Consider the following 14,219-nt stretch of genomic DNA (forward strand, 5'->3'; position numbering starts at 1 on the left):
CTGATAAGAAGAGAGGGCATATGCATAAGAACACCCACACTTGCAGATAATACCTACTTATCCTGGCTTCAGTGACTAGATGATCAGCGCTCAACCAGAAGTAAAAAGAAAAGGGGGAAAAAAAAAATATTCTTATACAATTTGAAAAAAAAAAAAAAAAAATATTGCTCATGGAAGCAGTACTCAAGAAATCAAACAGTATATTGCATTGGGTAAAAATGCTGCAAAAGAGCTATTTAAAGTGTTCAAAGAGGAAAGGTGTCACTAAGGTGTATTTGACCCAATTCATGGTATTTTTAGTAGCCTCATGCACATGTGATACCACTAGCCTGTCAGTCTGTTGTACTGTGGTGGCTTGCTTGTTTGCTGTGATGCTGGAAGCTCTGCCACCAGTATTGTAAATACTGTCAGGGCCACCCACAGTGGAAAGCTTTCAGCTGAGCTCCCAGATGAAGACAGACTAGGAAGAAGGAGAGACAGACTACTTCTGAATATTTTGTCACTGAAAATTTTATGTATAAATAACAATGGAACACTCTCAGCACCACGTTATTGAATGTTGAAACATGATAAAGAACGCCAGAATCTTGTTAGATAAAGTGCCGGAAGATGAGCCCCTCAGGTTGGAAGGCACTCAAATTGTGACTGAGGAAGAGCTGCCTCCTCAGAGTAGAGCTGACTGTGATGTCGCTAATGGAGTAAAGCCTGCGGGACCTTCATTTGCTGATGGGACACAACTCAAAATGAAGAGAAACAGCTGTAAACATCTGTTAGTAATCTGATCATGGAATGTACAAAGTATGAATCTAGGAAAATTGGAAGTTGTCAGAAATGAAATGGAACACATAAACATCGATATCCTAAGCATTAGGGAGCTGAAGTGGACAAAATATTGGCCATTTTGAATCTAGCAATCACATGTTATACTGTGCCGGGAATCAACAAATTGAAAAGGAGTGATGTCCAATTCATCATAAAAAAAAGAACGGCTCAAGGTGTGTTTTGAAGAACAACACTTTCTATGATGGAATAATATCATATGCCTTCAAGATGACCAGTTAGTACCACTATTGTTCAGATTTACCCACTAACCACTAAAACAAGTGATGATGAAATTAAGAATTCTACCAGCTTCTTCGGAGTCCTGGTGTGGTGTCTATGGGTAAATGTGCCAGACTGCAAAGCGGTTTGAACTGCCAGGTCGGTGGTTCAAGTTCACCAGCTGCTTCTTGGAAACCGTATACAGGGTCACTATGGGTCTGAGTCGACTCGATAGCACTTAATAACAACAGCAACAACCAACTTCTTCAGTCTGAAATTGATCAAACATGTAATCAAGATGTATTAAGAATTACTTATGATTGGAGTACAAAGGTTGGAAACAAAGAGGAAGGATCAGGAGTTGGAAAATAATGACCTTGGTAATAGAAATGATGCTGGAGAGCGCATGATACAATTTTGCAAGACCAGTGACTTCTTCATTGCAAATACCTTTTTAAAATGACATAAAAGATGACTACATGGACCTCACCAGCTGGAAAACATGGAAATCAAATTAACTACATCTGTGGAAAGAGACGGTGGAAAAGCTCCATATCATCAGCCAAAACAAGGCCAAAGGCAGACTGTGGAACAGACCATCAATTTTTCATATGCAAATTCAAGCTGAAGCTGAAGAAAAGTGAAGACAACTCCACAAGAGCCAAAATATGACCTTGAACATATCCCACCTGAATTTAGAATCATCTCAAGAACAGATTTGATGCATTAGACACCAAAGACCGAAGACCAGAAGAGTTGTAGGATGACATCAAGAACATCAGACAGGAAGAGAGCAAAAGGTAGGTAGGAAGACAAGAAAGAAGGAAAAGACCAAAATGGATGTCAGAAGAGACTGAAACTTGCTCTCTAGCATACAGATGCTAAAGAAAATGGAAGAAGTGAGATAAAAGAGCTGAATGGAAAAATCTCAAAAGTCAGCTCAAGAAGACAAAGTCAAATATTAAAATGAAATGTGCCAAGACCTGGAGTTAGGAAACCAAAAGTGGAGAACACCCTCAGCATTTCTCAAGCTGAGGGAACTGAAGAAAAGATTCAAGCCTTCATTTGTGATATTGAAGGATTCTTTGGGTAAAAGCAGCAGTCAGGAAATCAAACCTCGTATTGTATTGGGCAAATCTGCTGCACAAGACCTCAAAATGTTGAAGAGCAAAGGTGTTAGTTTTAGGATTAAGGTACGTGTAAACACCCAAGCCATGGTATTTTCAGTAGCCTCGTATGCATGTGAAAGTTTGACAGGGAACAAGGATGACTGAAGAAGAATTGATGCATTTGAGTTATGTGTTGGAGGAGAATATTGAAAGTACTGTGGACTGCCAGAAGAACAAACAGATCTGTGTTGGATGAAGTGTAGCTAGAGTGCTCCTTGGAAGCCATGAGGGTCAAACTTTGTCTCTCACACTTTGGACATGTTCTCAGGAGGGATCAGTCACTGGAGAAGGATATCATGCTTGGTAAAATGGAGGGTCAGCGAAAAAGAGGAAGACCCCCAACAAGTGACGGCTGCGATGGGCTAAGTCTCACAATCACAGTGATCGTGAGGTTGGCCCAGGATGGGGCAGTGTTTCGTTCTGTTGTACATAGGGTTGCTATGTCATGTTACCGAATCAGGGACACCTAACAACAACATATGCATTTGAAACCTGGACAGTGAATAAGTAAGACCAGAGAAGAATTGATGCCTTTGGATTGTAGTGTTGGTGAAGATTATTGACTATACCATGGACTACCAGAAGAACAATTAAATCTGTTTTGGAAGATGTACAGCCAGAATGCTTCTTAGAAGTGAGGATGCTGAGACTTTGCCTCACGTACTTTGGACATGTCAGTAGGGATAAGTCCATAGAAAAAGAATCATGATTGGTAAAGTATAGGTCAAAAAAAAAAAAAAGGAAAACCTTTGATGAAGATGATTTGACACAGTGGGTGCAACAATGGGTTCACCACCATAACAGTTGTGAGAATGTGCAGGACTGGGCATTGTGTTCTTCTTTTGCATATAGGGTCTCTGTGAGTTGGAACAGATTCAATGGTACAAATAACACCAGACTTGTTCTAGTCCCCTGTGTTGTTCATCTGCTAACTGAAAGGTTCGTGGTTTAAACCCATCAGTGCTTCTTCAGGAGAAAAGACTTGGCAGTTTACTCCCATGAAGATTACAGTCTAGGGAACCCTACTCTGTCTTTAGGGTCGCTGGGACTCAAAAGCCGACTGTACCAGCAACACAGAGCTCTTCTTCTGTCTTTACTCACTCTCTACCAGTGACTTTCTCCCCTCGTCTTTCACTGGAGTGTATGGCTGTAGAGGCCAGAGTTTATGTGCAAGCTGGTGAAGCGCAGGGGACAAATACTAAATACCTTGGGGCCAGCTGGTAAGAAGACCCGGAGAGGTGTGGTGGATGCAGGCAAGAAACACAACCAGTGAGCTGGACGGAGATGGAGGTGGTGAGCAAGAGTGAGCCTCTGAAGTGGTGTTATCACTGCCAGGGGAAAGGCCCTCAGGTCTTCTCCACCCAGGGTCCTGCTCCCTGCGGGCTTGCCACGCATGAATTCTCACTCTCTCTTAACTTGGACTATTTAGTGGTCTCTTGTTTAATGGCTCTGTCTGCTTCTGGTTTCTTTCCCTTCTCATTCCTCAGAGGGCTTATATTTGTTTGATAAGGTCCTTTTTTAATTTAAGAAACTTCCCACTGAGCTTTGTTGCCGTAGACTAAAGCTCTTGCTTCTTTTGCCACTGGAGGTCCTTCACTGCACCTCCTACTCTTCTGCACCTCCTGAGTGTGAGCCGTGTGCTCGCCCCTCTCTGCTTTTCCTTGAATTCTTCCCTCTGAAAAGCTCACATTGGCTCTCCCTATCTCCTCTGTGTGGTGAACTCCTGTTCACCTTTCCAGGCTAGCTCATGCCTTGAGGCGGATGGAATAAGTCTTTCTTATAATTGTTCACTTGTGCTTTGCCTCTCTTGCTAGAATCTGAGCGTCTGGAAAGCAGTGCTGACACGTTCCGTCTTTGACTTCAGAGCCTGGCCCTCAGGAAATGCTGCTGAATTGAATTGATAGGCAGTTCACAGTCTCATTTTGGCCAGTTTTAATTGATAGGGAGAAATCATACACAGTACAGATTTTGGTTTTCTGTACAAACGTTCACAGAATTGCAAGAAGATGATTTTGGGAAACTGAAGTTTGGAGGTTTGGATATAAAACATTTCCTTTTGGTTTAAAAAAGTAATGTTCATGGTTTGTTCTCATTGCAGTATTCAAAGCCATGTCTCATATATAAATATGATGTATTATTGGTCTGATCCTGGCTATGATTGGCATTTCACTTGTATTCTTAGCAAAGGCTTCAGAATACATAAAAGTAGAGAGTTTGTAGCATCAGTAGATACTGCTCAGCTGTGACCTTGATCACAAGGCTCTAGACAGTTCATGAAGCCAGCTGAGATAGGAATGGGGCTAGAATGGATAATAGTTTTTACCGTCTTCATTCTCCCCCGTCTTTAGGATTTTTGTCCCTGAGTCATGGAAGACAGAAGAGCTGAGAAGTCATGTGAACAAGCGTGTGAATCACTTAAAAGGCAGGACTATGAGATGGCCCTCCAGCACTGCACAGAAGCTCTCCTTTGTCTAGGCCAGTACTCCATGGCAGACTTAACGGGGTCGTGGCCCCTGGAGATAGAACGCATCAAAATTGAGAGTCTTCTTTACAGAATTGCCTCATTTTTGCAACTGGTGAGTAAATCCCATGGATTAACCAACGATGATCCATGTACAATGGGCTTTTTCATTGGGTGGGGCTATTGCTGATGTCTCCTTACAAAAAGCAGCTAATTCTGGGCTGAGGAGGTGAGTGTAGTAGCTGGTGTTAGCGAAATGTCTATGATGGCAAGCAACAACTATGTTCTCATTCTGAAAATTATATAAATTTTGTAACATTTTGGATTATTCATGCATTCAGCAAATATTTATTGAGTTTATATCATGTGTTAAACATTGGTCTAGGTATTTGCTGTGCACTGATGAAAAATAAAGGACTTGTTCTTTCAGGAAAACAGACAATAACAATAGACTATAAATAAGCAAAAATAATATATATTGTTAGAAGGTAGTAACTACATTAAAAAAAAAAGGTAGAGCCGAATACCGAGATGGGGAGTCCTGGGGTTGGAATAGGGCTAGCTTAATTGAGATTGAGAAGGTGATGTGAAGAAAGTTAGGGAGTGAGAGCCCTGTGGAAATCTGGAGAGCAGAGCATGACAGCCCGAGGTGACACTTAATGCAAAGACCCTGAAGGCCAGCACATTTGTACGGGGTGTGTGGAATGGCTGGAAGTAGAGTGGGGAGGGGGAGCAGGGGGTGCAGTAGGAGAAGAAGTTGGAGGGGTAATGGAGCTAGATCCTGTGGAACCTTTAGGTCATTGTAAGTAAGGACTTTGGTTTTTACTCTGTATGAGATGAGGAACTATTGCGGGGCTTTGAGCAGAGGAGTAATGTGATCTGATTCAATGGGAATATTTTGACTTTTGTATTGAGAACAAACTATAAAGGGATAGGGATAGGTGCAAGGAGAGTAGTTTGGAAACTGTTGGAATAATCTAGGCCTGAAATGACAGTGGCCCGGATCAAAATGCTATCAGTGGAGATAGTGAGAGGTGACTAGGTTCTAGCTATAATTTGCAGGTAGAGTCAGTGAGATTTCAGGATAGATTGAATGTGGGAGAGAGAGAGAGGTCACAGATAACACACTTTGAGCAGTTGAAGAATGGCTATTTCATCAACAGAGATGTGAAGACAGTGGATGGGGAGCGTGTTGTGTTGGGGAAGATAGGAGTTCACTTTTGGGTATACTGAGTTTGAGATGTCATTTAGATATGCAAGTTGTTTTTAAGTGCCGTCGAATCGGTTCTGACCCATACCGACCCTCTATAGGGTTTCCAAGGAGCAGCTAGTGAGCTTTGGAGATGTTGAATAAGCAGTTGGATAGAGTTTGGGAGGGAGAACTGGGCTAAAGATACTCATTTTAGTCTTTGGCATATAGATAATATATAAAGTTGTGAGCCAAGGTAAAATCACTAAGGGAATGAGGATAAACAGAGAACACAATGGGACTAGGGTCTTAGTGGCACTTCAGGGTCAAGGGTCAGGAGAAGAAGAAGAACCAACGAGACTGTCTTATGAACAACCTGTGAGGCAGAAGGAAAACTGTGAGTGAGGTGTCCTAGAGACCAAGTATTAGTTTGAGGCAACATTCAACAGTGTTGGATGCTGTGAATAGCTAAGTGAGACTCGAGACTTGACTGAGTCACAGTGACATCTCTAATTAGGTACATGGACATGTAGACTTGTATCTATCTGGATATAGATCGTAGCATTCATTAGTGACCCCAGTGAGAGCAGTTTCAGAGAAATGGTGGGTAAGTTAGAGTACAGAGAGAGCTTAAGACAGAATCAGAGGAAACAGAAGATACGAGCGCTGGCCCTCCCTGGGCTACAAATGTTTGTCTAAGTCATACAGCTGTAGTTAGGAGCCAACCCCCATAAAGCCTACTAAATAAAAAGTTCAAGGTGCTTACAGTGGTTCATAACAACAAATAGGGTGCTACTTTGTGATGTGCATGAGAACATTTTTAATACTGTATTACTATGTGTTAAAGATGTTTCAGTGTACCTGGATGTGTTTCTATGTTTTTTCTACATAGAAAAGTACACTATATACATTATACTAAGAAAAATATTTGACCAAATATTCCAGTGTTTGTGCATCTCCCATTTAAAAGACAGGCTTGGGAACAGACTAGTTCATGATCCAAGAATTGCTTTTGTAGACGTCTTGAGAAATATCTGAGGTGGGGGGGCTTCAAAAAATTCGGGGAAAAATTCAGTAATCTTTTAGTTCCATTTTTGAAGCCCCTTGTATACTCCTGAGAAATTTTGCTACAAAGAGGTGCATGGAAATGGAATGGTAGCTCATGGAAGATGGGAAGTCAAGAGAAGGGCTTGTTTTTTTTTTTTTACAAGAACGAACAAACAGCATATTATTACATTCTATTATATAGGCATGCTGCAATAGGAAGAAAATAAATGAATGATGGGAAGACAGAGGGGCATTCTGGAGTGACGCTCTTGAGTTAGGTGCAGAGCCGGAGCTGCACAAGTGGTCGGGTTGGTTTGTAACCGGAAGGCAGAGAATGTGTGGGAAGGCCGGGAGGCCTTTCACCTGGTGCTGTGGGTGGGTGTTCTCTTCTGATGACTGCGGTTTTCTCAGGTAGGTCATCAAGGGAGAGGAGGCTGGGAGAAGGGGGTTTTGGTGACTGGAAGTTAGAAAAGGGGAGAAATAGGAGGTGTGTGAATGGACTAGGGAAGAGCCCTGTGGTTGTAATTGTGCATTGTCAACTTGTAGAAGACTCAGTAACCCTCAGATAGCACCGGAGCCAGCTTTGCTCTGTGAATATTCAATTTGCAATATTAATGATTAAACAAAGCCTCTTTTTTGATAAAATCTATGTTAAGAGCAGACCTTGAACTACTTAATTTTATCTTGTATTTCTTATTTTACAGAAAAACTATGGGCAAGCTGACGAAGATTGTAGGCATGGTATGTTTAAAATTGGGACTCTTTTCTGAATTGAAGATTTTGAATGATTTAATTGAGCTATGTTTGAAGTTTGATTTTTTTTTTTTTTTTAATTTGCTTATTTCTACAGTAACTATCATACTTGAAAACAGCTGTCCACTGTACTGTGGTGACTAGTGACTAATGTGGGTGATAGCTGCTCGGCTGTGTCCGCTGCACCTGTGCACACTACTCCTTCACGGGGTTGCCATCCTGTCAGGTTTTGAATTTGTGTGAGAAATTTCAGTGAATTAAGAGTCAAATTTTAACACCCGTAGCCCATACTGATGAAGATGTTTAGCTTAGATAAATGGAAAGGATGGGCCTGCCCCAACTAAGATCCTTCTTTACTAGAAGGTTTTCCTAAGAGTGAAGAGACTCACTAGAATACTCTTTAGTGCTCTGTAAATTATGGGGGGATAGGGCTGGGAATTGAGATGGTAAAGATTCTTGCTATTTTGAATGCCCATCGAATAGGCATCTTTCTCTTCATGGTCTCTGCTTGGCTCCTCCATGGATCCAGGAGCGTGGGGAGCAGAGTTCAGTGGACATTCTCATACACTCTTGCTGGGAACTTTTGCACAGGTCACTGATTTGGATAATATAAAGTTTCTTTTATCCAGAATATTTAGGAGATGAGGTATTTAACATACGTTAATCCCCCCCCCCCCCGAACTAAGGCTTACCCCTTACTCAGAACTTTTCAGTGTATTAGGGAATTAAAGAGTCAGCGCCCTCTTTTTGAACTGTGCTTCATACCATTGTACTCTGAGAGTTATAGGAGTTGGACTTTGAGAATTATCTAGTACAATCTTACTTAAAAAAAAAAAAAAAATCTGTGCTACTTATGGATACATTCCCAATAAAGCCAAATCTTACTGAGAACTATGAAGAAGGGAGTACTTTCCCTCTTTTTCTCCAATCTGAAGTAGTCACTGTTACTAGTATAGACATAAAGGCTTATGATTTTTGTTTTTCAAGCTTTAAAATCTGTTTGTCTCACCTACCAGTATTTCATGGATATCTTCCTAAATCAACACACAAACTCTAACTGCTGTTTAATATTCCATAGTTGAATGTGCCCTAATTGATCCAAACATTCCCACGTTGATGGGCTTTCAGTTGGTTCTGGTTTTCTAGTTTCCCAGTATAAACATCTTGCAGTAAACATAGATTCTTTCTCACTGTTGCCTTTGCTTATGTTGTTGGTGTTGTTAAGTACCGTGGAGTCGGTTCCGACTCATAGAGACCCTGTGCAGGGTTTCCGAGGCTGTAAATCTTTACGGGAGCAGAAAGCCTCATCTTTCTCCCGCGGAACTGCTGGTAGTTTCGAACTTCTGACCTTGCGGCTCGCAGCCTGATTCGTAACCACTACGCTACTAGGTAATCTTCAAAGTTGGGTTTTTGGGTTGAGGAATATGTTAATAGACACTGTCAGATTCATTTTCTGATGCCTACACCCACCTGATGCATATAAGGTGTGAAATGCCCATGCCCTATAACCTCACTAACAGTGGAACCTATTAGTCTTGACATTTTGCCAGTCTCATGTGTGAGAAATGGTTTCTGTTTAGTGTCTGCTTTCCTAAATACTAGTGACCTGTACTTCTCATTTTAGAAACAAAAGTCTTAGAAGGTGAAATGACTTCTGAAAAGTCACAGAAAAGTGAATGCAGTTGTTGAAGAAGCATGTGGAAATATGTTCCATTTTTCCATGAACTGTTCTAAAACTGTTTTATAATTAGGTCCAATTTGATAACTATTGAATTACCAAAGCCAAAGCTTAATCAGTACCTGTAAAGTTGTCAGGAGAATTCGCAGGTGGTGTTGGTGGGGTATTAGGTGGAGTGTAGCTTGGTAATATCAATACACTCTTTAACCCACCAATCTCATTTTTGGGCCATTATCCCAACAACAACATCCCAAATAAATAATTCCACAGAAGGTAACCTTATATTAGGTGCAGAATGGTGTTCATTGCAGTGCTGTGTGTAAAAGTGAAAAGTTAGCTTATAATAAAGGAGGAATTCATTAATTACATTCTATTCCTGTCTTTTTCCCATTTAAGTAATGAGTAAGAACAAGTCCTGGTATGGCACTGTGGGATAAAGCGCTTCATTACAAGATCTGTTTGAACCATAAGGTTGGCACTTCAGACTCATCGTGCACTCTTTGGAAGCCCTATACAGGGTCGCCATGAGTCTGAAGCGACTCGACAACACTTAATAACAGCAAAGAATATGGAGAATGCTTATTTTTAAATAAATACAAAAGCAGTATTCATTTGAATTAGATAGTTTGAAATACTGGCCAAGCCTAAAAATGACATGGCAGGGGCCTCTGAGACCTCCTCTGAACTTCACAAAGAGGAAGGAGAATCCAGAGCAACCACTCAGAGCTGACGGCTGCGAGGTGCAGATGAGATCATACCTCTTCTCTCTAACCTGGTTTACCGGTTCTGAAAAACAGCTGTCCCTCCCATGGGCTTCTCTACTCCTCTGCTGGGTTTGAGAATTCGTTGCAATGGACGCACACGACTCACAGACCCTGATTTTAGAGCTCATTAGGGAAGTAACAGGCTACAATTTAGTCTCTGGGATGACTTAGGCCAGCTCCTTGGCTGTGCCCCCAGGCTGGCCTTCCTGTTTCTCTGCCCCAGGGCCCACCATGCCATCTTGCACTGGTCTCCTGGGTCTACTACTGCTGTTTACCTGATTCTTGCCATTTCATGTGGTCTCCAGTATCACGGCTCTCTCTTTGTCTCCTGGGTCTAGGAAGTTCTCAGTGCAGGACCCTGGAAACAGCCGGTGTGCTCCACTCTTTTTGATGGTTCCCCCATGCTCTGGACTTGGCTCTCTGTTAACCTTAGTGGAATGGCACAAGTGACCAATCACATTGTTAGGGTTCTATATAACTTATTTTCATGGTTCCACAACCAGGATTCCTGGTGTGGTGCTGTAGGATAATCACTGGACTGCTTAACTGCAAAGTTAGCCCCTTCCTGTAAACTGTATACAGGGTCCCTATGTTGTTGTTGTTATGTGCTGTGGAGTCGGTTCCGACTCATAGCAACCCTACATAGGATTTCCAAGGCTGTACATCTTTATGGGAGCAGAAAGCCTCATCTTTCTCCCACGGAACAGCTGGTAGTTTCGAACTGCTGACCATGAGATTAGCAGCTCTTTGGAACATTATGCTCCCAGAGCTCCTTAGGGTCCCTATGAGTCAGGACCAAATCAGCAGCAGTTAACAACAGCAACAACTCCCACGGGGGTGGGGGGTCATGTCCCTTATTTGCGTTATAGTCAAGCTGTTGGTGGATCACAACAACTTATGACTGTGTGGGAGTCACAAAGACTGGCTACCGGGGCCAGCCATACTGAGTAACTGACTGACTGACCACACCAAGCTTTCTATGAGTATGCTGGAAGTTGTAGTGTTAGAGTTCTGCTATTATGTAATTAAAAGTGCTTTTTGGTAATGTTATTTTTGTGGTCAGATAAAATATCATGATTAGGCAATCAATTAGTAACAAAAGTAAGGCAAGAATCTGTCTCTTAATTATAATATTGCTTTGTAATATAGTATATTTTAGGGATGCTTCAGGGATGTTGTTATTATGTGCCGTTGAGTCTGTTCCGACTCATAGCGACCCTTTACAGGGTTTCCGAGGCTGTAAATCTTTATGGGAGCAGAAAGCCTCATCTTTCTCCGCAGAGTGGCTGGTAGTTTCTAACTGCTGACCTTAAGGTTCGCAGCCTGATTCATAACCACTACGCCACCAGAACTGCTTCAGGGATACCTATCCCTAAATATTACACTGCTTACAAAGCATGGTTGGCAGTTCAAGCTTACCAGCTGCTCCTCAGAAGCCCTATGCAGGATTGCTATGGGTTGCCTGTATCTTAGTGGTCGGAGTCCTGGTATGGAGCTGTAGGATAAGCACTGGACTGCCAGGTTGATTTGAACCTCAAGGTTGACAATTCAGACTTACCAGACACTCCTTGGAAACTCCTATACAGGCTGTCTGTGAGTTGAAACGCACTTGATGATACTTAACATCTTAATGGCCAAACTGTTGAAGTCTTATGTCTACATTTTATTTACAGCGTAATCTTGATGTCTCTTCCCCTACTGTCAGGCGATCAGTTCGCATTCCTTGCAGCTCTCAACATGCCTCATTGCAGCTACCCTCCCCATCTCCCCTTGCTGCTTTAGACCTGCTGTGGGTTAGGAAATCAGATAAGCAATCTTAGTCATAGAATTAAAAAATGGAAATGTAAGACATACAGAAAAGTACAGGGAGTAGTATGTAATAAGTATGACTTTAGGAAAAAAACACACTTGAAAAAGTCCCCAAATAAAGCCCCTAGAACCACCCCCCCAATACACACACACTGATAAATTCACACAAGAAAAATGCACACAGGAACAGTTGCTAACCCTAACTCGGATCTACCTTTCACCTTAATTCGTGAGGTTTTTTTCTCTGTGGGCTTTTTTCATGTACCCTGTTTTTCTAGTTATCCTGCTAATATAGTGGGTTATTGGTTGGGCTGCGGACAGTAAGGCTACCAGTGGCTCAACAGGAGAAAGATGAGGCTTTCTGCTCCCGTAAAGGTTTATAGTCTTAGAAACCCTCTGCAGGGTCACTATGAGTTGGACCCGACATGGTGGCACACTGCCACCACCACCACTAAACAGTAATATACTTAGTTACTAACATTTTGTCATAATTGCTTCATCTAGTTTTTTTCTGAAATACCTAAAAATAATTATAAACATCATAATATTTATTTCTAAATATTTCATTGTATATCTTTGAAACTAAGGACATTAGTACATAACCACATATTCTAATTAAACTAATAAAATAGAAACTAATTCCCTAATATTATCTAAAACCCAGTCCATAATCTGATTTACTAAGTTGTCCCCAAAAAGTTTTCTTGTGGCAGACTTTTTCAAACCTGGAACTAATTAAGGAGCCATAATTCTGATGTTGGAATTCTACTTCAGTGTGAGGAAGGAGACTCTAGGTGAAGACTTTAGGGCATCTGGGAAAGAAAGTACCCCTTGGCTTTCAGTTCAATGCCTGGATTTTGGTTTCGAGCCTAGGGCTGTGGTTTGGTTAGTGAAGATTACCAGAAGAGTGAGGTGTTTAAGTCTGTTTTCATTACCTGAATAAAGCTGTATTTTGCATAATAGGAAACCATTTATGAAGTAATAATTATTTTCTGCTTTTGAAATATTTCTTGTAACTTAAGTATAGCACAATGGAATGAGATAAATGGAGAAAAGTGAAGTCAAAAGAAAATAAGTCTATCAACCCAAGAGTATTGTGCTACATGAAAGTTAAAGTAGGTCGACCACAGTCACCATACATACCACTGAGAAGTTTGCATAAGGCTGCAAGAATTTAGACCCTTCTTGAGAGAATGGTTAGCTTAAGAAGCCATTGATACAGACCAAGGTGTTTGTGCCATCTGCTGACATTTCTTGTAATGATAACTTGACTGGTAAGTAAAAGATTCAGTAATCAAATAGGCTGACCATTGAAAAAGGCAAATTGATGCCACCTTCTATACTTCCTTTTGTTAACTTTAGTTATACTTCAGTTTTCTTCTCAAAAGAGTGTTGACTAAATAGTTTTTATGGTTATTAAAAGCATTTTTCCCCCTTTGGGGTTAAATATTTATGTTAACAAGCAACCATTTAATTAGAATTTACTTTGGATCAGGCTCCTTGAAAGATGCTGTTTTATTTGCTCACATCATGTTATCATTTCAATATGACAGGTGAGGACACAGATTTTGTAAGATTTGTTCTTGTTGTTGTCATTGAGTCAGTTCTGACTCATAGCAACCCCGTATAGAGTTTCCGAGGAGCAGCTGGTGGGTCTGAACCATTGAATTTGTGGTTCGCGGTCCAGTACTTATCCTGCAGCGCCACACCAGGAGAGCACAGAGCCAGTCTGGAGTGGAGCTGGAGTTTTGAAGTGAGGTCTTTCTGAACGGCCATGCTCCTCATTAAATTGCTGACTGGGTATTCTTCGAGGGTTTCTAGACATTATCCCATTTGATTAAAAAAAAAAAAAAAAAGTGTAATTTTGAAGTGAAAAAACTGGGGTTCAGGATCACATAGCTTATCACTAGGGAAGTAAGGAAAATAATTGGGTCTTCAGGCTCCTAGTCCATCTAGCATTTCTTGTGTCCTCACCAGACTTTTAAAACAGGAATATATTCCAGTATCATTCTTAAAAGTCCATCATCATTTATATGCGATAACATTAACTTTTTTTTGAAGTGTTTATTGTTAATTGAGTGATAGTTTATATGGGAGAACATAGGTTTTACACTCATCCTATCATATTTCATTTCATTGCAATGATTACAATCCTCTCTGTGCATCATCATTCAACAGTATTTGCTTCTATTCCTTCTGTTTTTTTGTTTTTTGGGTGGATGCAAAACCGCTCTGGAATAGTCATTTAAGCACCCACCAGAGGGCACATTTTGCAAGCCTGCCTCCTGACCTCCAGTTCCATTAACTT

At 41.2% G+C, this 14,219-nt stretch overlaps 1 protein-coding gene across 2 annotated transcripts in view; it reads left to right on the forward strand.

The window, feature by feature from the left end:
- The window catches only part of HELZ (helicase with zinc finger), a 248,474-nt gene that overhangs the window by 31,107 nt on the left and 203,148 nt on the right, over nucleotides 1-14,219 (forward strand). For both annotated transcript variants that reach the window (XM_006833595.1, XM_006833594.1), the window contains exons 4-5: nucleotides 4,559-4,786; nucleotides 7,612-7,648. In XM_006833595.1, coding sequence (XP_006833658.1) covers nucleotides 4,577-4,786; nucleotides 7,612-7,648 — 247 coding nt within the window. In that variant the 5' untranslated portion in view covers nucleotides 4,559-4,576. The remainder of the gene's footprint in view (nucleotides 1-4,558; nucleotides 4,787-7,611; nucleotides 7,649-14,219) is intronic.

This window comes from Chrysochloris asiatica, unplaced genomic scaffold (assembly GCF_000296735.1).
Source record: "Chrysochloris asiatica unplaced genomic scaffold, ChrAsi1.0 scaffold00007, whole genome shotgun sequence".
NCBI classification, from domain to species: domain Eukaryota; kingdom Metazoa; phylum Chordata; class Mammalia; order Afrosoricida; family Chrysochloridae; genus Chrysochloris; species Chrysochloris asiatica.